General features: G+C 34.9%; 1 protein-coding gene across 1 annotated transcript in view; it reads left to right on the top strand.

The window, feature by feature from the left end:
• Positions 1-22,608, top strand: part of BMT2 (base methyltransferase of 25S rRNA 2 homolog) — a 118,029-nt gene that overhangs the window by 14,853 nt on the left and 80,568 nt on the right. The window contains exons 2-3 of the mRNA XM_054494302.2: positions 2,404-2,545; positions 22,083-22,253. Of these exons, the coding sequence (XP_054350277.1) occupies positions 2,404-2,545; positions 22,083-22,253 (313 nt within the window). The remainder of the gene's footprint in view (positions 1-2,403; positions 2,546-22,082; positions 22,254-22,608) is intronic.

Here is a 22,608-nt window from a genome sequence, read left to right as displayed (position 1 = left end):
ATTTTGTAGTAGACGCGGGGTTTTACCATGTTTGTCAGGCTGGTCTCAAACTCCTGACCCCAGCTAATCTGCCCGCCTTGGCCTCCCAAAGTGCTGGGATTACAGGCATGAGCCACCACACCCAGCCAAGTTGTACATTCTATAGACTCTAAGAAGTCTTGCAGAAAGGAAAAGAAAATATGTTTGTTTTAAGCATAGCTTTTCCCAGGTATATGTTATCATAGAACTTTTGTTTGAATGACTCCTATTAACAGCACATATAATTTAGTTATAATGTGTAGATTCTATAGGACAGTGAAACTTAAAAGTTCAAAAAAAGGCCTTCTAGACTTGATGATCCACCTTTAAAATTATACAATACCTTAATGAATGATTTAGTTTCAAATTTGGTGGATAAAGTCAGAAATAGTGTTATGAACCATCATGGGTTTATGAAAGTGTCATTAATTAAAATATTGTTTCAAACGCCTCACTTTCTGAAGTTCTATTTAGAGACTTGATAAATAACTACATCTGAAAGATGTTGCTAAAACTGAGGAAAGCAGTAGTGTGTTTAAATTAATATTCCAATACAGCAGGCAGGCCCTCAAACTGTATCTCTTAAATGAACTTCGGTATGTGGTATTCTCACAGGAGCATTTGTGTATACCTTCTACTTCAATATTGAATCTGCCTCAAACTTCACCCTTTTTTCTTTTTCCTTGGACTTGTGTTTTATCAATAGTTATTTTATCACAGAAGGTCATTTTTAAATGAAACTGCTGGAAAAAAACATTAATAGGAATTCAGATCAAACTGCTAAAAAAAAAGAACGTTGGCCATTGTTTTACAATAAATCATAATTTATTATGATTTAACATGATTGAACTTGAATACCTTAGCATTTCTAAAACTGAGGAATTTTTATTTGAGAATCTAGAAAACTTTTGCCTGCTTTTAAGTTAATAGTTATTGCCAGCCTGATATGTAACAAATTGAGAGTCCAGTCACTACCCAAATGTTAGTGATTAATGGAAATACTTGTATATGAGTACATAGCCCCTCAAAAATAATTCTCTCAGGTTTAAAATCAGTATTCAGACCAAGACTCAGACTGATATATAGTCATCTTAACAATGTGTGAGAGGGTTTGTTTGTATCCTTACTCTTCTTTCTTGATCAAATTAGAGGGCTAATAGTTTGGTTTTCAACTCAGTACTTATTAGACTGTAGACCCTAAAATACCCAGTAACTGGGATTAACTGAAAGCTTTTCAAATTTGAATAGTTAAGTATTGGTCGTTACATTTGAACTATTATAATTCCTTTTCTGTTTAATAAAAAACCTCTTAAATGTAAGAATTCAATAATCTTAAGTGGAGGAAGAATTTTAGTATAATTATCTCCCGCATTTGGCTGTTCTATTTATAGTTTTAAGTTTATTCTGTCCCCAAATAATGGCCTACATTTCATTATGGGGCGTGAGAACCTAAGTCCTATGTCCAAGGACAGTGAATGAAACTACCCTGTAAATTTTGTTTACTCTATTACCATTACAGTTGCATTAATGTCCTTTATTTAGCAATAGCATTCTCCTACCTTTATTAGTCATCACAGTGATGTTTTCAATTTCATATTGTGATGACTGATTTAATTTTATTTAAAAAAAGTGGTAGCTGAATGGATAATGTAGTCAGCTTATAGTTTTTATATAGGACATTTTTTAAGGCTTACAAACTTTGGAGAGGCTTCCAAAGTAATTTCCTTCAAGGCAATTTTTGACATTTTTGACCTAGAATTATAAATTTTTAAACTACATTATGCCTAGAGCAAGTCCAGGTGTGTAAATAGAAATATTTACTTCATTGCTTAATTTACATTCTCATCTTACCTACCAACCGCTTTTTAATAAATGTAGAAATACAAGAAGATAACAGTCAATAGAAACACAAGAAAATAAGTCAAGAAGCAGTTTTATGTGTTTGTACTCAGCTCCTGCAAAGTCATATTGCCCAACAGTAACAGGAAAATTAATTCTCGAGTACTCAGCTGTAATTGTTTCTTACCAGCATGTCTTTGGATTATTAACTGATAACTCATATATGCAGTATCTGCATATATTTTGTCAGTTTTTCCAGCTTCACAAATCTGTTGTCAAACATTCATTTATTAAATAATAATAATTAAAATGATGCATCCCTTTACATAAAGGAACTTATTTAAACATATTTTTAGTTTTATTTAAATGTATTTATTTAAATGTGTAAACATTTAAACATTTTAAGTATGTTTAAAATTTTATGAAGTTTTACTTTATAATTTTGCTTATATTTATCTTTAAATAATTTCAGATTGTGCTAAAACTTATTTCAAGAGTCTGACATGTTTCAGTGTAAACTTCATTCATTTATCTCTTTGTTTTTAGTGGGAGATTTTGATAAGATCTGGCGAGAACACTGTGAGGATGAAGAAACTCTTTGTGAATATGCTGTTGCAATGAAAAATTTGGCAGATAATCATTGGGCAAAAACTTGTGAGGGCGAAGGTCGTATTGAATGGTGTTGTAGGTAAGTACTTTTATGAATTAACGTTTTTGGTTTCAAATGTATTGTTGTAACTTTTTTTTCTTTTTTCTGAGACGGAGTCTTGCTCTGTCCCCCAGGCTGGAGTGCGTGGCGTGATCTCGGCTCACTGCAGCCTCCACCTCCCAGGTTAAATCAATTCTTCTGCCTCAGCCTCCCAAGTGGCTGGGATTATAGGCACCCACCACCGTGCCCGGCTAATTTTTGTATTTTTAGTAGAGATGGGGTTTCACCATCTTGGCCAGGCTGGTCTCAAACTCCTGACCTCGTGACCTGCCCGCCTCAGCCTCCCAAAGTGCTGGGATTACAGACGTGAGCCACTGCACCTGGCCAAAACTCTTAAATCTAAGTGATGCTGTGTATAATTCATAGTGCCAAAATAGAATACCAGAAATACTGTGAAAGAGATCATGTCTTTTAAAACAACTTTTCTCCCTTTTGCTTCACTTTCTGTAGGTCTGTTTCATTCACCTTTTTAAATAAAAATGCTTTTGACACACTTGTTTTGTTTTAACTTTTAAAAAATATGGCTTTAAATGCATTTAATACATACAATACATTTAAATATAATGATTTAATACTTGACTCATTAATAAGTTATGGTATAAAAATTTCTTTAGATAATTATTTAGATTCAAGTAAAAGTGAGTTCTGTAAAGTCTTAAAACATCTTAAAATTTTTAAAATCTTGAATTTTCGATGTACGATTCAGGGTATTCCAGCATTTTTATTGACTTTGGATAATGTTTATTTTCTCATGATATAGATTCTAATGTTAAAAATATCAGAAAATGAAATAATGCTGATACTAGTTCTCTCAATGTGGTAAAATTATAAGAAAGGATAAGTATATTGACTGAACTTAAACATGAATTCCCTGAAAAACTCCCGATTGGGTACTATGCTTATTGCCCGGGTTGTGAAATAATCTGTATACCAAACCCCTGTGACATGCAATTTACCTATATAACAAACCTGCAAAAGTAACCCTGGACCAAAAAAAAAAAAAAAAACCTAGAGACTAAATAAATAAACATGAATTCCCAAAAATAAAGCATTGTCTTTCTCATGGACAGTAAGTTTATGATGACTTCTGGTTTACATTTTCTTTCCATTTTTATTCAAAAATTTTTACATCTCATTTTAAAACTGTAATAATGCATATTTCATTCATTCAACAAATAATTCAGAGAAAGATATGTATTTAACTTAGTTCTTTTATTTAATAAATAATATGTAGTGATTGTCTACTTTGTACCAGTCATATTATAGGCACTAGGAGTACAATAAAACTCACAAAATCCTTGCTCTCATAGAGCTTACATGCTAGTTGGGGTGAGTGGCCAGAAACAATATGTTGGTTAAATTTATACTAGTTCAGACAATGGTGAGCGCCATGAGAAAAATAAAGCAAGAAAAACTAAAACAATTTTAAGTAAGGTAGGGGAAGAGGGTTTCACTGTTGTGATGTGTGCCAGTGATATAAAGGAAATGAGAGAGTAAGCCAGCCCTACCAAGTCTAAAGACCTTGAAGAAGAGGCATGCTGGCATGTTTCGGAAACAGCCAGGAGACCAGTGTGGCCAGAGCAAAATGACAGAGGGAGAGAGGTAGAAAATAAGGTAATGAACAGCTAGATTTTGTAGGGTCTTGTGGACCATTTTAAAGACATTGATTTTTACTCTGACATGGGAAGTCACATGGCTGTTTTGACAAAAGAAGTGACAGGATTTTATTAACCTTTTGCAAGGTGTCAAGAATTCTTAAGAATTAATCTGTGTTAAGAATAGACTATAAGAAGGGCAAGGGTGTCAGTAAGGGAACCCAGTTAGAAAACTACTTCAATAATCATGGCACGAAATTATAGTTAAACAGTTGGTGAATGAGATAGGGAGTTGACAGGACAGTGTACTAGGATTAATGCTCAAATAAGTATAATGACTCAGAGGAGCCAGGGAGGTGATGGGGCACACATTTTAGTGATTATGATGATATGTAAGGGAATTGAAAATATAAGGTATAGTGAGAAAGTGGTACCATCAGGGGATTGTGCAGTCAAAGAACAATGGAGTTAAGGAACTAAAGAAAGGTGCCAGAATAATAGGAGATGGGATGGTTGGATTTAAATGTTTTTATTTGCATTTCTAGAGAGAAAATGGTTATAAATCTGACTGTTTTACAGCATATACATTTTCTCCCTCAAGTTAAGAAACACAAAATGAGGCATACTACTGAACCAAATAGTTCCCCTGTAACAGAAAGTCAGGAAATCAGTACTATTGCTGTTTAAGACTATCATTGTTGGATTTTAGCGTAGTGCTTTTAAATTACTATTACAGTACAGCAGGCAGGCCCTCAAACTATATCTCTTAAATCAACTTTAATAGGTAGTATTCTCATAGGAGCATTTGCTTTTAGCTTCTACTTGAACAATGAATGTGCCTCAAACTTCAGTCTTCTTCCTTTTTCCTTGGATTTTTGTTTTATCAATCATTATATTATCACATGAGGTCATTTTTTATGTAAACTGCTGAAAAAATCATTAGGAATTTAGGTCATACTGTTAAAAAAAGAACAGTGGCAAGATATGGTTAAATTTCTTAATTTTTTTTTTTACTATCAGAAGTAATATTAAGAGAAGTTATGTAACGTCTTTAAACATAAAACTAGGTTTGGGAAAAGACTTTGAAACAATATTATGTTTTGAAACTTGAGTTATATATAATTATGAGCTGTATGCAGTTTTTTTCTCTTTTTGATAATTCTAAAAGCAATGTCAATTTGAAAGCTAAAGTGGGCTTTAAAAAGGGTTGGACAAAAGTTTGCTTCTTGTTATACTTAAAACTTATGGGAATATGTTATATGCAGTAAGCCTTACTGACATTATCCTGCTAAGGACAGAATAATAAAATTTTATGTGTGATATGAAGAATTAAAAGCCAGGAAAAAAAATGCAATATACAGGTATAGCTATACCTTCAATAAAGGAATTTGCCTTTTTTAGCTCTTTAAATATGGAGAAACATATACTATAAACACACTATTTCCTGAACTATTTGAAAGTAAATTGCAGATGACATTACATTTTATCCCTAAATCTATTAGCACACATCTCCTAAGAATTAAGAAATTTTTCTACATAACCACAACACCATCATCATATTAAGACAGTTAACAGTAATCTAATTTTCTAAAATACTTAGTTCATAAGTTCAGATTTTTCTTACTGTCTTCAAAATATATTTTAAAATTTATATATATTTATTTTTTTTTCTAAATCCAATCAAGTCTCATACATTGCATTTGGTGGTTACAATTCTTTATGTTCTTGGTTTTTTTGTTTGTTTCATAACATTGAGTTTTTAGACAAATGTCAGTTAATTTGTAGAATATCCCACATTCTGCATTTTGCAATTGTTGGTTCAAGCTGGTTAATAGTGTTGTTCAAGTATTCTGTATATCTTTACTGATTTTTCTTTCTTGGCTTTTTTTATCTATCATTAACCAATAAAGATGTTTTTAAGATACCATTTTTCTCAGTTTTTCTATAATAGTTACTTGGCTCTTTAGAGATTTAATTTTTCTGTTGAAGTTCTCTGTTTTTATCCATTTGGGTTGTCTTTTTCTCTATTTAAAAAAAATAAATTTAAAAGTTATTTTAAAGTTTTTGTCTGCTTCTTCTAACATATCTTATCTGTGGGTCTGTTTCTTTTGGCTATTTTTTCTTTTGGTTATGGGTCATTTTTTCCTGCTTTATGTGTGGTAATTCTGTTTTTATACTGGCATTGTGTTTAGAAGAGATTGGCATAAATACCCTTTTTCTCCAGAGAGACATGGTTTTTTTGCTCTGAAAGGCAGCTAGAATGAAAGACTGAACACTTTGATACCATCAGGAGTTGAGCTGTATTGGAGCTGGATGACCTCTTTAGGTGGTTTCAATTCACTTCTGGTCTCAAGTGCTTTGGCAGTGAATGAATCCTGTTCTGTGTATATTACAGGTGCAACTCTCTTGCAGGACATAAGCCTAATCTTTTTGTGCTTTTTGGTCCCACTCGCAGCCACCAGTGCTGTTGCTGCCTTCACAAACTCATAAATAGACCTGTGGAGGGAATCAGGAGGAGAATGGGGAGAATTATCTCTACATTTGAGTTTCTTAAAGATATCAATCTGTCACACAGCCAAGCAGTTGTTAAAAGCTCTGCCATTTCCCTTTAATCCAGCAGAGTATTTTACCCTAGAAGGCTTGATTCTCTGCAGCCCAGGTACCATTTCAGCAAATGCCCCAGTGCCTGTGATCCCTTCTCATTTTGGAAGGACTTGTGCTTGTCTGTAATTTATTTCCTTTAGACCCCTTTGCATTCTCATCTCTCATGATTTCTTTTTAATATGTTGTTTTTTAAATTGTATCATATGAGCTGTTCTGATAATCTGTATCCTAATTCCAAACTAGTTTTGTGTTCTACATGCAGGATTATCTGATTGTTTTCTCATGGTACCAATTATTTATTTCCTCAATCTCATTTATTTCCTGTAAACTGAAAGTTGGGTCTAAAGGATTGATTCAGGTCAGGTATTTTTGCAAAAATATCTATTAGGTGAAGCTTCATACATCATTTTGTGTCATATTAGTAGGTTTTTATTGTGAGGTGTACCGCCATTAGAGATACTAAATGTTGTCATTTGGTTAAGGTGGTATGTACTCAATCTTTCCATTGTAAACTTATGTTATCCCTTTATAATTAAGTAATATGTAGAGTGATATGTTGGCTTGTGGATCAGTCCTCTTTCCTAACAGTCTTTCAACAAACAGTTTTACTTCCATTTATTAAATAATATTTGGGGTTACAAAATAATTATTTTTAAAATTGTATTATTTCTTGACATTTATTAGCTGGCATTCTTTTGTAAATAAAAGAATTTTCCTTTATAAATGGTGAATGATGATTACATGTTATCCAGAAAATCAGATTAAAAAATATGTAATTCTGTTTAATTACCAATTTTCACAAAAGCAATTGGTATAATAGTCAATTACAGTAAGGACAACTGGGTTGTGGGGTTTTTTTTTTTTTTTTTGGGAATGTCACAGTACATCTTGGATTTTTATTTATTCCATTTTTCATTATTAGTCTTTTTTTGGGGGGTGGGGTGTTCAAATAATTTCATATTAGGCAGCAGGAGCCCAGTCAAAGTTTACTTCTGTGTTTTACATCACTTGTGAGCACGTTCTTGCTCTGTAGTACAAAGATGAGTCTTTGCTTCCCCTCGTCGAGACCTGGAATCAGACTGTTTCTTCAGGGAGTCCTAGTTTCATTTAGTGGGAAATGGCATTTGAAAAGTAACATGTGGGCACTAGATGTGCACAGGGTGTGCTTTATTCTGCATCTTTTTGGTAAAGAGAATTAGAAAATTATATATGTTATTATATAGTGTTATATATAAATAATCAAATTCCTAATTGATATTTTCCACTCCAGTTTAATATTATAAGATTTTTGCTTAACAACTTTGTTTCATATTTATATTGATTTTTGCTTAACTTCTCTGTTTTTTATTTCTCTTCTGGTACACCGAAGGACTTGGTTCTGAATTACATTAATACATTAGCCTTTTCCTACAATTTACATAAAATGATTTAAAAATTGCAATACTGATTTTCTAAAAATAAAATAACTGAAATGTAAGATTTCTTTGCAGTTCTTTTGTCTTTAGAACATATCCCACCAAGGATCAGAATATATGCTTAAAAGTTGCTTGAAACAGTTATTTTCTGTATGGTTGTAATACCAATTTGCTATACAGTTGATTTCACTTTATTTTCAGTTTGGGGCATTTTTTGTTGTTATTTTAATTTTGGAGAATATAAAACATTTACATGGTTCAAAAGTCAAACCTTATAAAAAGGTATACTCAAAAAAAGACTCCCTTTTATTTTCTTCATTTACACCTGCCTCTGTTACCAACAAAGCTGGTTCCCCAAAAGATGGGGTCTTTCCCTGTTCATTGTCACGAAACCAGTACACAAAACCAGAAGTGTGAGTATCAAGCAGTGCAAGCTTTAGTTGATGGCCATGGAATTGAGAAGCAGGAGCATGGCTCACAATTCAACTTCTCCACTAGTGAGAGGCTGGGGGGTTAAAATACAGGGTTTTCTAATGAAGGCATTGGACATGAAAAGCAAGAGGATTAATATTCATGTCTTTTCTAGAAACGGGCAGTGAACTTTCTAGAACTTGAGTGCCACCATCCTTTTGTCCTTTTATGGCTTCTTCCAGTTGTTATGGTCATTTGCCAACTGTCATGGAACTGGTGGGAGTACCATTTCATTTAGCATGGAAATGAGATTATAATGAAACGTGAGGTCTTTTCATTAGGTCAGCTATCTTGGTTCTAACCAGTCTCAGCTGGTCTCGTTATTTCAAAGGGAACTTTTTATTACAGGTATCCTGTTTCTTAAAGATAAGCAGAGTTGGGGCAGGATCAGAATTCAACTGTCATATGGGCATTACACCGGGTAACACCTCCTATGGGTAACCATTTTCGTTTGTTTCGTTTTTATCCTACCAGTGTTTGTTTTTGCAAAAATAAACAAATTCATATCCATGTACATATGCATATGTACATATATCTACCCTTTCTTATCCTTGTAGGTGGTAGTGTGTTGTATACTGTTATATACTCTGTACCTTTCTTTTTTACTTAATACGAGAATTACTGTATTTGGTATTGGTCAGGAGTCTTCAGAGAAACAGAAGCAATAGGATGTGTCTGTGTGTATAGTAAGATTTATTATAAAGAATTAATGCATATGATTATCGAGTTTGACAACTCCTAAGATCTACAAGGTGAGTGGGCAAGGTGGCAATCCGTGAGAGCTGAAGGTATAGATCCAGTCTAAAGGCCAGCAGCCTCTAGACCCACTTCGAGTCTGAAGGCAGGAAAAAGCTGGTGTCCCAGTTCAAAGGCAGTCAGGCAGGAGGAATTCTCTTTAATTATTCACGAGAGAGTCAGCTTTTTTGTTCTATTCAGGCATCAACTGACTGAATGAGGCCCACTCACATTAAGGAAAGGCAATCTGCTTTATTTAGTGTACCAATGTAAATGTTAATATCATCCAAAAACATCCTCAAAGAAACACCTAAGATAATGTTTGATAATTGATACCTAAAATTAACCATCGCAGGTATACAGATATATTCCTCATTTTCATGAGTTGTTTACAAGCTTTTGCTATTACAAATAGTGCTGTAATGAATAACCTTGTGTATGTGCATTTTGTATTTTTGTCATTGTATATTTGTAGATTCCTAGGTGTGGAACTGCAGGAATGGAGACTAAATGCATATGTGATTTTATTAGATGTTGCTGCCAAATTGCCCTGTGTAGAGGTTATATCATTTTTCAGTTTCACCAGCAAATAAATAAATAAATAAATAAGAATACCCATTTATCTATAACTTCACCAACATAGTATGTGGCTCAGCTATTGAATTTTTCTCTGATAGATTGGAATTGGTATCTCTAGCTTGAGTTTATTTTACATTTCTCTTATGAATGAGGTAAAGTACCTTTTTATATATTTAGGAGTCATTTGCCTTTTTTTCTGTGAATTATGTGATCATGTTTTTGATAGTTTTTTTTTCTGTTGACTTTTGGTCTCTAATTTTTCTTGATTTTTTTAGAGCTCTTTATATCATTTATAAATATTTGTGCCCTTTGTCTTTGACTATATCTTTTGCCGTACAGAAAGTTTTTGCTTTTATGTAGTTAGATGTATCAGTCTTTTGTTTTATTGCTTCCCGATTTTTATTGTCTTAGAAAAGCTTTCCTAATTACCAGACTGTAGGAATTCAAATAACAATTTGTTATTCACTCATGTTTTCTTCTAGTACTTAGGGGATTTCTCATTTATTACGTTAAATCTCTGACCTGTTTAAAAGTCAAATTTGGTATTTCTTGTGACGTATTGATCTAATTTTTTTCTACCAAAGTTATCCATTTCCCCAACATTTATTAAAGACTTTACCTTTTCTTCAGTAATGTGATATGACACTTACATGATGTACTAAGTTTCCCCACATAGTTGGTTTTGTTTTAGCTTTTCTGTCATATTCCATTGTGTGTATCATTGATCCATGCCTACTACTACTATTTTAATCATAAAGACTTACAATGCTGTTCTGTAGCATCTTCTCCCCATACCCCCATCTCACACTATTCTTTTTCAGGGTTTTCTTGGTTTTTCTTGCTTTTGCTTTTTTCCACATGTACTTTAGGATCAACTGGTCCAACTACATTTTAAAAATTACTTTTATTGAGATTGCATTAATTTTTCATAAATTGGGAACAACAGATATCTCAATAATGTTGAATCATCCTATCCATTAAAAAGATATATCGGCCGGGCATGGTGGCTCATGCCTATAATCCCAGCACTTTGGGAGGCTAAGGCGGGTAGATCACGAGGTCAAGGGATTGAGACCATCCTGGCCAACATGGTGAATCCCTGTCCCTACTAAAAATACAAAAATTATCTGGGCATGGTGGTGTGTGCCCGTAGTCCCAGCTACTTAGGGGGCTGAGGCAGAAGAATCACTTGAACCCAGGAGGCGGAGGAGGTTGCAGTGAGCCAAGATCGCACCACTGCACTCCAGCCTGGTGACAGAGCAAGACTCCGTCTCAAAAAAAAAAAAAAAAAGATATGTCTTTCCATTTGTTCTAGTCTACTTTAGTCAAAAGTAGCAGACTACTTTGCAAAGTAGTGTTTTAAGGTTTTCTGTATAGTGGTTATGCACATTTCTTGTTGTGCTTACTCCTAGGTATTTTGTCATTTTTATTGCTGTTGTAAATGTCCCCTTCCCTTCTGGTATACAGCTATGCACTGCATAATGACATCTCCATCAACAGTGGAAATATATGGACTATATACAATGGTAGTCCCATAAGATTATAATATTGTACTTTTACTATACCTTTTCTATGTTTAGATACACAAATACTTAACCATTGTGTTACAGTGGCCTACAGTATTCAGTATGGTAACATGCTGTAGACGTGTAGTAGGCTATACCATCTAGATTTAAGTATACTCGGGTGATTTCACAATAATGAAGTCATATTAATGATGCATTTCTTGGAACATATCCCAATTGTTAAGCAACACATGACTATGTTCTAACAGGCTATTGTTGTGTGTGTACATATATATATATATATATATATGGATGATTTTCATTGTTTAGTGTTTTACATCCTACCATTTTAATGAATTTTCTTTCTGTTTATATGAGTTTATGATTGATTCTCTTGGGTTGTCAAGGTATGTCTGTTATGTCATCTATAAATACACAAAGTTTTATTTCTTCCTCTCATTCATTCGACTAAATCTTTTTCTCATGTCTATTACATAGCTGTGCTTTATTCATTTTGCAGTAATGTATGTGGTGTATCTTCATTAAGTTGCTGGCTTTTTGGCTGATATATATATATATATATATTTCGAATATTTAGGAAGTGTTTACCAACTTGTATTTTATTGAGTGTTTATATTAGGAATGGGTTTGAATTTTGTTGAATGACCCTTCAACATCTATGGAGAAGAATAAATGTGTTTTCTTCTTAGATTTATGAATATAGTGAATTATATTAGTGGATTTTCTTATGCTGAACCATCCTTGCATTCCTGAAATACATATCACTTGGTCATATTTAATTCTGTTTGTTAAAATTTAATCTCATATTTTTATTCATATTTATAAGTGATATTGGTCTTTATTTTTGTAGTCTTTATGAGATCAGGTAAGTATCATTGTAATTTTGCTCCCTGAAAATGAATTTGGAAAAATGTTTTTGTTTCTATGGTTTGGAACAGTTTAAGTACTTTTGGGGTTGTCTCACATGTATCAGTGGAATTTTAATTTATAGAGGTGACTGAGGGAAAACATGGAGTGATCAATGCCATTGAAATAATTATTTATTACTTATATTTTCTGAGAGAAGGGGACATACCGCACCATGCAGGGCTACAAAGGAAGCACCAGATTTTGTCAGGAGTCAGAAGCAGGAGCTAAAGGAAAGCCTAGACCAGAGCTGTTATCGACCTTTTTATGGAAAAGCCAAGGCAGGGCAGAGTAAACGGTTTAGGACTGGCTAGGTTGAATAATTTCAGTAGGCTTTGGGGACTAGAGGCTGTCCATTGTTGTCTGGTATATGGTCTTGAGTTGATTTAGTAGTGGGGAATTATTGGTCTATGTGTAAAAGTTAGATAGCGGTTGGCTTGCATATGAGAAATGTTTTCCCAATTAAGTTTACCGCCTTAAGGAATTAGCTGGTCCTGAGAGGGGCAGTCTCTCTCTGGATATATAAGCACACCCTCCAACACACCTCCCAAAATATCAAAATATGAAAGATAAAAAACATGATTAATACAGAGGTTATCTGGTTTTTGAAGGCTTATACTGGTGCTTTTTGGTAAGATTAACTCTGATAACTATTTCATCTTTGGATTTTTGTTTTGTTTAAACTTTTTATTTCTACTGAGTCAAGTTTAAGAAATTTTTCTATTCTATATATTTGGTATATTTTTCTAGAAAAAAGTTGTGCAAGTTTTTGTGTATTTGTTGGCACTCTTCCTTTCTTTTGCTTTATTTTCTAATCCTTTGAGTTCAATGTTTATTTCATTTGATTTTCTTCTTTTGTTTGTATTGAAATAAGCATTAAAGCGTCTCAATTTTCATCAGATTGCTATTTTAGTTGCATTCCTTAGCTTCTGGCTTGTAATGCTTTCATTAATTTTTTTTAGATATTCCGTGATTTTATTAGTATTTGCCCTCTGACCCAAGTTATTTACTTCGTAAAAAAAATAGCAGATAGAATGGATTTCTTGTTTTTGGTTAATTCTAGTTTTATTGCATTGCAATTGTATAATTTTGTCTGTATTTTTTCATTATGGTTTTTACTATGGTTTTCTTCATGACTTAATACACATATATGGTAATTTTTGTGACTATTCCATGTATAACTAAAAAGCTATTCTCTCTGAATGCAGAGTTCATCTTCTAGCAATAAGGTAAACTTTATTATGTTTTTTAGGGCTTCTGTAACCTTTTCATTCTCTTGATTGAAAGTGGAATGTTCCCTGTTGTTGGTGTTTGTCTGTTTCTCCATACATCTCATGGAATTTCTTCTTTGTAAAGATGGCTGCTATGATAAGTGATACATAACTATTTATAATAGTTATGTCTTCACTAGGAATTGAAGTGAATTGAATTAGCATTTTAAAGTACCCGCTATTTTTTTTAAGTGATTTAATGCTTTTTATTCCCTACTTCACCAACATTTCTTAATCATCTCATAGGTGAAGTTTATCTTCCAGTAGATTCTTTAAAAACAACTTGGAATTATGATGTTCTCTGAGTTCACCCATCTTACAAACTGGTTTTGTATAATTTTGTTACAAGATAAGTAGTTTGGATGGATATAAAATCCTTGACTCACACTTTCTTTCCTCCAGCTTCTGAAAAAATGTTACTCTACTTAGTCTTACTTTTGTATCTTGTTCCTCTTTCTCCTCTGGGTCCTTTTTCTCTCTTGCTCTCTGCTGAACCTTTTGAGAGTCAGTTACGGAAATTACCAGACTTTTATTCCTAAATACTTCGATGTGTATCATGTAAGAACATTCTTCTATGTAATCATAATACAACTATCACACTCCAGAAATTTAGCATTAATATGATGCTAACTAATAATGTAATCCATAATCAAATTTCCCCAGTTTTCACAATAGTGTCCTTTATACCTGTATTTTTTTTTTTTTTTTCAATCCAGAATCCCATCAGGGATAACTCATTGCACTTAGTTGTGAAGCCTTTTTGGTCTTTAATCTAGAAAAATTCTTCATCATTTTTTTTCTTTTCTTTTTTGTCTTTTTATGATACGACTTTTTTTTTTTTGAGACAGTTTCGCTGTTGTTGCCCAGGCTGGAGTGCAGTGATACGATCTTGGCTCACTGCAGCCTCCGCTTCCTGGGTTCAAGCAATTCTCCTGCCTCAGCCACCCGAGTAGCTGGGATTACAGGCACCCGCCACCACACCCAGCTAATTTTTATATTTTAGAATTTATATTTAGGTGGGGTTTTACTATGTTGGTCAGGCGGGTCTTGAACTCCTGACCTCAGGTGATCTGCCTGCCTCGGCCTCCCAAAGTGCTGGGATTACAGGCATGAGCCACTATGCCTGGCCTATGCGGCCATTTTTTAAAAGTCAGCATTTTATAGATTGCCTCTCAATTGGATATGTGTAGTTTATTTGTGATTAGATATAAGTTAAGTGTATCGTTAGCAAGGGTTTTGCATAGGTGGTGATGTGTCCCTCTCAGTTTAATACACCAGGAGATACATGATATATTTATCCCAAGATTGGTTTGTTTTGTCTTTTAAGTAGACTTTATTTTTTAGAGCAGTGGGTTTACAACACAATTGACCAGAAACCCACAATAAAATTGACCAGAAAGTACAGAAAGTTCCCATATACAACCCACTCCATCCCAAACATGCATAGCCTCCCCCACTGTCAACATCCAGCACTAGAGTGGTACATTTGTTAAAGTTGTTAAACTTACACTGATAGATCATTATCACCCAAAGTCCATAGTTTACCATAGGGTTCATTCTTGATGTTGTACATTCTGTGGTTATTGAAAAATGTATAATGACATGTATCCTCCATTATAGTATTATACAGAATAGTTTAACTGCCCTAAAAATCCTTTCTGCCGGCCTTTTCACCCATCTGCAACCACCAACTTTTTTGGGTTGTTTTTTTTTTTTTTTTTTTTGAGACAGAGTTTTGCTCTTGTTGCCCAGGCTGGAGTGCAATGCCGCGATCTCAGCTCACCGCAACCTCCGTCCACTGCAGCCTCCACCTCCCAGTTCAAGCAATTTTCCTGCCTCAGCCTCCCGAGTAGCTGCGCCACCATGCCTGGCTAATTTTGTATTTTTAGTAGACACAGGTTTCTCCATGTAGGTCAGGCTGGTCTCAAACTCCTGACCTCAGGTGATCCACCCACCTCGGCCTCCCAAAGTGCTGGGATTACAGGCATGAGCCACCACGCCCGGCCTGCAACCACCAACTTTTTTGCTGACTTCATAGATTGTCTTTTCCAGAATGTCATATTGTTGGAATTATAAAGTTTGTAGCTTTTTCTGATTGGCTTCTTTTACTTAGTAATTAGCATTTAAGGTTCTTCTGTGTCTTTTTATGGCTTGATATCTCATTTCTTTATAGTGCTGAATAATACTCTGTTGTCTAGATGTATCACAGTTTATCCATCCACCTATGGAAGGATATCTTGGTTGCTTCTAAGTTTTGATAATTATGAATAAAGCTGCTGTAAAAAGTGTAACATTTTGCATTCTCATCAGCACTTGGTAAGCATTCTTGTTGCTTCCACTCTGTGTATCTTCTTTGATGAGATGTCTGTTCAGGTCTTTTACCTGGTTTTTAAATTTATTTACTTTCTTACAGAGTTTTAAGAGTTCTTTCTATATTTTAAATAACAGGTCTTCATTGTATCTGTCAGCAGTCCTCAACTTTTCTGGCACTAGGGACTGGTTTTGTGGAAGACAATTTTTCCCTTGAATGGAGTGGAAGCAGGTGGTTTCGGGGTGATTCAAGTGCATTACATTTGTTGTGCACTTTATTTATATTATTATTACATTGTAATATATAATGAAATAATTGTACAACTCATCATAATGTAGAATCAGTGAGAGCCCTGAGCTTGTTTTCCTGCAATTAGACGGTCCCATCTGGAGGTTATATGGGATACAGTGACAGATCATCAGGCTTTAGATTCTCATAAGGAGCGTGTAGCCTAGATCCCTCACATGCACATTTCACAATAAGGGTTTGTGCTTCTATGAGAATCTAGTGCCGCCACTGATCTGACAGGGTGCAGAGCTTAGGCAGTAATGCGAGCGATGGGGAGCAGCTGTAAATCAGACGAAGCTTCAGTCACTCACCTGCCACTTACCTCCTGCTGTGCAGCCCAGTTCCTAACAGGCCACGGACCAGTACTGGGGGTTGGGGACCCCTGATATGTATGATTTGCAAATATTTTCTCAGTGTCTGTGGCTTCTCTTTTCATTCTCTTGACAATGTCTTTCACAAAGCAGAAAATGTTAATTTAGTGACATTCAGCTTATCAATTTTTGCTTTTACAGATCATGCCTTTGATGTCATGTCTAAAAAGTCATCACCATACCCAATGCCATCTAGGTTTTCTCCTATGTTACCTTTTAGACAGTTTATAGTTTTGCATTTTGCATTTATGATGCATTTCAAGATAATTTTTGTCAAAGGTATAAGGTCTATGTCTAGATTTACTTTTTTTCTTTTTTTGCATGTGGATGTCTAGTTCTAGCATGACATTGAAAAAATTATCTTTTTTCTCCATTTTATTGCCTTTGCTCCTTTTTCAAAGATCTGTTAACTGTATTTTTGTGGGTATATTTTTGCACTCTCTATTGTGTTCCATTGATGTATTTGTCTTTTCTTTCACCATTACCACACTGTCTTGATTACTGTAGCTTTATAGTAAGTCTTGAAGTTGGTAGTGTTAGTCCTGCAGTTTGTTTTTCTCTGTCAATATTGTGTTGCCTATGTTAATTTTAGGTATTACGGAATATTATTCACAACTTTACTGATTCATAAGGTACGCAGATATTTGGCCGAACATTATTTCTGGGTGTGTCTGCAAGGGTGTTTCCAAATGAGATTGACATTTGAATCTGTAGACTGAGTAAAGCAGATTGCCCTCTCTATTGTGGGTGAGTAGGCCTCTTTTGAGGCCTTCCCTCTAGCTGGAACCTACACCATTGACACTTCTGGTTCTTAGGCCTTTGAACTTAGACTACAACTTATAAAATGGTTCTCAAGCCTTTTTGGACTTGGACCAGAACTTATAAAATAGTTCTCAAGCCTTCGGACTTGGATTGGAGCTTTCCTGGTTTTACAGCTTAGGCATAGCAGATTGTGGGACATTTCAGTCTGCATAATCACATGAGCCAATTCCTTATTACAAATCTCTTTTTAGATATCTATTTATATGTATATATATGTACAGATATAATAAATTTGTCCTATTGGGTTTTTTCCTCTGAATATGTGAATAGTTTATGCACTACAATTACAGTATTAGAATATTCTGAATTTAACTATGTACGTACCTTTACCAGTGAGTTTTATATTATACTTTCAGATGATTTCTTATTATGTGTTAGCATCCTTTTCTTTCAAGTTGAAAAATTCTCTTTAGCATTTCTGGTAAGGTAGGTCTGGTATGAAGTCCTTCATCTTTGTCTGTCTACATATTTCTCCTTTGTGTTTGAAGAATAGCTTTGCTGGGTACAGTATTCTCAGTTGAAAGTTGTTTCCTTTTTTTTTTTTTTTTTTTCCTTCAGCACATTGAATATGTCATCTCATTCCCTCTTGGCCTGTAAGGTTTCCACTGAAAAGTGTGCTGCCAGATGTATTGGAGTTCCTTCATTTGTTACCTGTTTCTTTTCTCTTACTGCTTTTAGGATCCTTTCTTTGTCCTTAACCTGTAAGAGTTTGATTTTATGCCTTGAAGGTAGTCTTATTTGGGGTGAAGCTGCTTGGTGTTCTTTGATCTTATAACTGCATATTTGTATCTCTAGGTTTGGAAAACTGTTATTATTCCTTTGAATAAACTTTCTACCCCAGTCTCTGTACTTCCTCTTTATGGCCAATAACTCTTACATTTGCCCTTTTGAGGCTATTTTCCAGACTTGTGAGCATACTTCATTCTTTTTTACTCCTTTTTTCTTTTTCTCCCCTGATTCTATATTTTGAAATAGCCTGTCTTTAAGCTCACTAATTCTTTCGTCTGCTTGATCAATTCTGTTTAGGTAGTAATAAATATTTTTGTTCATTAATTGAATATTTCAGCTCCAGGATTTTTGTTGGATTCTTTAAATTATTTTAATCTCTTTGTTAAATTTCCCTGAAAGATTTATGAATTCCTTCTCTGTTTTTTTGAAGTTCGTTGAGATTCCTCAAAAAGCTATTTGGAATTCCCTGAGAAGTCATGTATCTGTACTACTCCAGGATTGGTCACTGGTGCCTCATTTAGTCTGTTTGGTGAGGTCATATTTTCCTGACTGTTCTTGATGCTTGTGGATGTTTTTCAGTGTCTGGGCATAGAAGAGTTAGATATTTATTCCAGTCTTTGTAGTCTGGACTTGTTAGTATCCATCCTTTTTCAGAGGGCCTTCTAAGCATTCAGAGTTAAAGTATTATCTAAGCCTGTGGTCACTGTAACCATTTCAGCACTAGAGGGCACTCTAAGCCCAGGTACGCTGCAACTTCTGCAGATTGCTGAATTCCCAGCCCTAATGGACTTGAAGATAAGGGAGAAGTTGCTGGGTTCCCAGGCAAAATCCCTCTTCTTCCCCCAGGTGGAATGAGTGTCTCTTTATGCTGGTCTGACCGGAGTTGGGGAAGAGGTGACACAGCCACTCTTGTGGCCACCACAGCTGGCCTCATGCTGGGTCATATTTGAACTGTCATTGATGTTTACTGAAGGTCCAAGGCCACTTTAGTCAGCAGGTGATGAATCCTGCAGGGACTTGGGGTCCATCCCCCCAGGGCAGAGGATTCCCTTCCGTCCCAGGGTGGGTCTAGAAGTGCCATGTGGGAACAACAGCCTGGAATCAGGGGCTTTAGGATTCTGCCTGGTGTTTTGTTTTACTGTGGCTGGGCTGGTACCTGGGTTGCAAGGCAAAGTCTCCTGTACTCTTCTCCTTCCCCCAAGTGGAAGAAGTCTCTACACTGCACTGCCTAGAATTGGGGGAGGGGTGATGCAGGCATTCCCATGGCCACCACAGCTGGTGTCACACTTGGTTGTAGTACCCCGGGCCCACAGCCTCTGCTGAGACCAGCACAGCACTGGGGCTCACCCAAAGACTACAGTTGCCATGGTCTGGCTGCCACTGACATTTATTGGGAGCCCAAAGCCACTTTATTCAGCCAGTAGTGAAGCAGACTAGGACTAAGATTCCTCCCACTAGGGCAGCAGACTTCTTTCTGTCTGTTCAAGGATGGTCTAAATGCCCCCTGTGGGCACCAGTGGATTTCTGTCCAGTGCTGTGTTCCACTGTGACAGGGCAACGTGGAGTTCCAGTGTGAAGTCCCATAGTTATTTCACTCTCCCTCCCCAAAGCACAAAGATTATCTCTCTGGGGTGTACTGCCTGGGCTTGGGAGAGGGATGGTATAGACAGTTCAAGACTGTCCTTCCTACCCTCTTCGATGCATCTTTTCTTGTTAGGCTAAAACCAGGAACTGTGATCTCTTAACTTAGTTCTTATGAAGGTGCTTTTTTGCGTGGATAGTTACTCAATTTGATATTCTTGCAGGTCTAGGGGGTGATTGCTGGAAGATTCTGTTTGGCCACCTTTTCATACATTTCTCTCTTTTATGCAGTCCTCATCTGACTCTGTACTTTGAGTGGCCTCCAAAGCCAACTCGGTCTCAGATTTTTATTTTTTCCATAACAGGTAAAATGAAGTGTTATTTTTTATTTCCTTGTTATGCCATAGGTATGAATGGTAAGTGCTTTTATTTGCTCTCTTTATTGATCTGTATGTTTTTTTGAGGGTATATGGGGATATTGGAATTTAGATGGTTGTCATTATTCTATGAGAACCTAGAATTTTAGCCCTTTAAGTATTTTACTGTCTTAGTAGCTGTTAGGTTAGACCACATAAAATTGCAATTTTTATAGCTCAAGAACTTTTGAATATCACCAGTTTTATATGGTTCTACCTGATAGAAACATAAGCAAGCTTTTTAGTATTAATTTCAAGTTGATAAAGTCTACATTTTTATCAACCTTACTGAGGTATAATTTATATACACTAAAATGCACCCATCTAGTGTACAGTTAGTGGGTATTTACAATTGTTTACACTTATGTAACCACCGCCACTATCAAGATATAGAACATTTTTCTCCAGAAAGCTCCCTTGTACCCCTTTGCGCTCATCCCCACACACTACCCCAGGCAACCTCTGAACTGCTCTCTCTCATTAGATTAGATTTGTAAAGACCACATTTTAAAATTGACCTGTGGATCTTGCGTGATTTGAAGCTTGCATACCTTGGCTGTCCTTCCTCTCTATATGTGCGCTAGGCTCAGGGTTTTTTCATTTGAGAATAGGTCCACTCATTTTCTGCCCAGTACTTTAAACTTCATGTATCTTGAACTGAGGTACATCTCTGAAGACTCATTCTGCTTTTCTCTTTCATGTCTTTGCTTATGCTGTCCTTTCTGCCTAGAAAGTTTCCACTCTACTTTACTTTCCTTGTTTATTCCTACTTATCTTTCTAAAATCCATTTATATTGCTGATTTTAGATTGGGTTAGGTACTTTATAGAAATAACTATCTTTGTTTATCTGTTTATCAATCATGTTTTTTATTGTTATATATAATAATTATTTGTGTCCTTTACTGAGTTAACAGTAGCTTCTTGAGGGTAACAACTATGCCTTCTGCAATTTGGCCATCATAAGGCACCTTTACACATGATGCATACTTAATAAATGTTTAATTCATGCTGAATAAGTTTCAACTTCTGTGTATAGAGTTAAAACTAAATCTACATAGTATAAGTTAAAGAAGTCTTACATAATAAGAACTAAGAAAAACTGAAGTTGAACTAATGGGATCCTGTAAGCATGAAGGAGAAATGGGCATAGTTCCCTTGGACCATAGTTGTACTTGCTGAAACCAGTTTTGTGTGAATTCTTTGCTCTTCGAGTCTTCTCTTGCCATATATTTTTGGAACTTCACCAAGCAATGCCTGTGGAGAATGATAAAGTAGCTTTGTTTAAAATGTGAGCTATAGGTAGTAAATTAAGTGCAAATAAGAAAAATGAGCTCGCTCGCTCTCTCTATATATATACACAGATATATACACATATATATACACATACATACAAACACACACACACACACACACACACACCCTGACTTTGTTATCATAAACCAAGAGGGACCTCAAGAACAGCTATTGAGTTATCTGTCTACTGCTAGTAAAGCCAGCTCGAAATTAACTGCGACTACTATTCCTTCTGGATGTTGTCACTGCATAGTAGAGTTATGTAAGCTTTGCTGGAGGAAGTTTTAGTCAAGAGAGAAGTTCAGTAAAGTATATACAAACACATCTGTAATCCTGAAAAAACATATTTTTTATTTACTAAACATAATTTGTGATCATTCTTTATTGTATAGTAATTTTTAAAAATTTGAAAGTGCTACTCAGTTTGACATTTTCAGTTTTATCTCAGTTTGACATTTTCAAATTTGTCTCAATTTGACATTTTCAAAGCAGAAATCTTAAATTTGAAAGTTTCCCATCTTGATTAATAAAAGCCAATTTTTTCCGTCTTATTTTATAGTCATACACAGTATGTTAAAATACAACTTTATTTTTACTTGTAGTGTATGCAGAGAATATTTCCAAAATGGTGGGAAGAGAAAAGCGCTTGAGAAAGATGAAAAAAGAGCTGTACTTGCCACTAAGACCACTCCAGCCTTAAATATGCATGAGTCTTCTAAACTTGAAGGTCATTTAACCAACCTCAGCTTTACAAACCCTGAATTTATAACTGAGTAAGTATACTTTTTCTACTTTGATTATCCTGGATAACTGTATTAATGTGAAATAATGCAGTGGTTCATACTAAACAGTGAGCAGTTTACTTGCTCCTCCAGTGGTTACATGATAGACTGAGAAATGCAGATAGGTAATATTATTAGATTAAAAACTAGCAGAAAATTGTAAGAGCTATCTGGAAAACTAGTGGTTCTGTAGCATGTGTTGTTCTAACTGAAAATGAGGAAGAATCATTCATTAAATACGATTATATAATTATACATTATGTTACATAATTATATATATTACATATATGTTATGGCTATATGTGTATATATAACATATATAATTGTTATATAATAGTATATAGTT

Source organism: Pongo pygmaeus, chromosome 6 (assembly GCF_028885625.2).
Source record: "Pongo pygmaeus isolate AG05252 chromosome 6, NHGRI_mPonPyg2-v2.0_pri, whole genome shotgun sequence".
Taxonomy (NCBI): Eukaryota; Metazoa; Chordata; class Mammalia; order Primates; family Hominidae; genus Pongo; species Pongo pygmaeus.
Note: the sequence above shows the minus strand (reverse complement) of the source record. Positions and strands in the feature narration are given on the sequence as shown.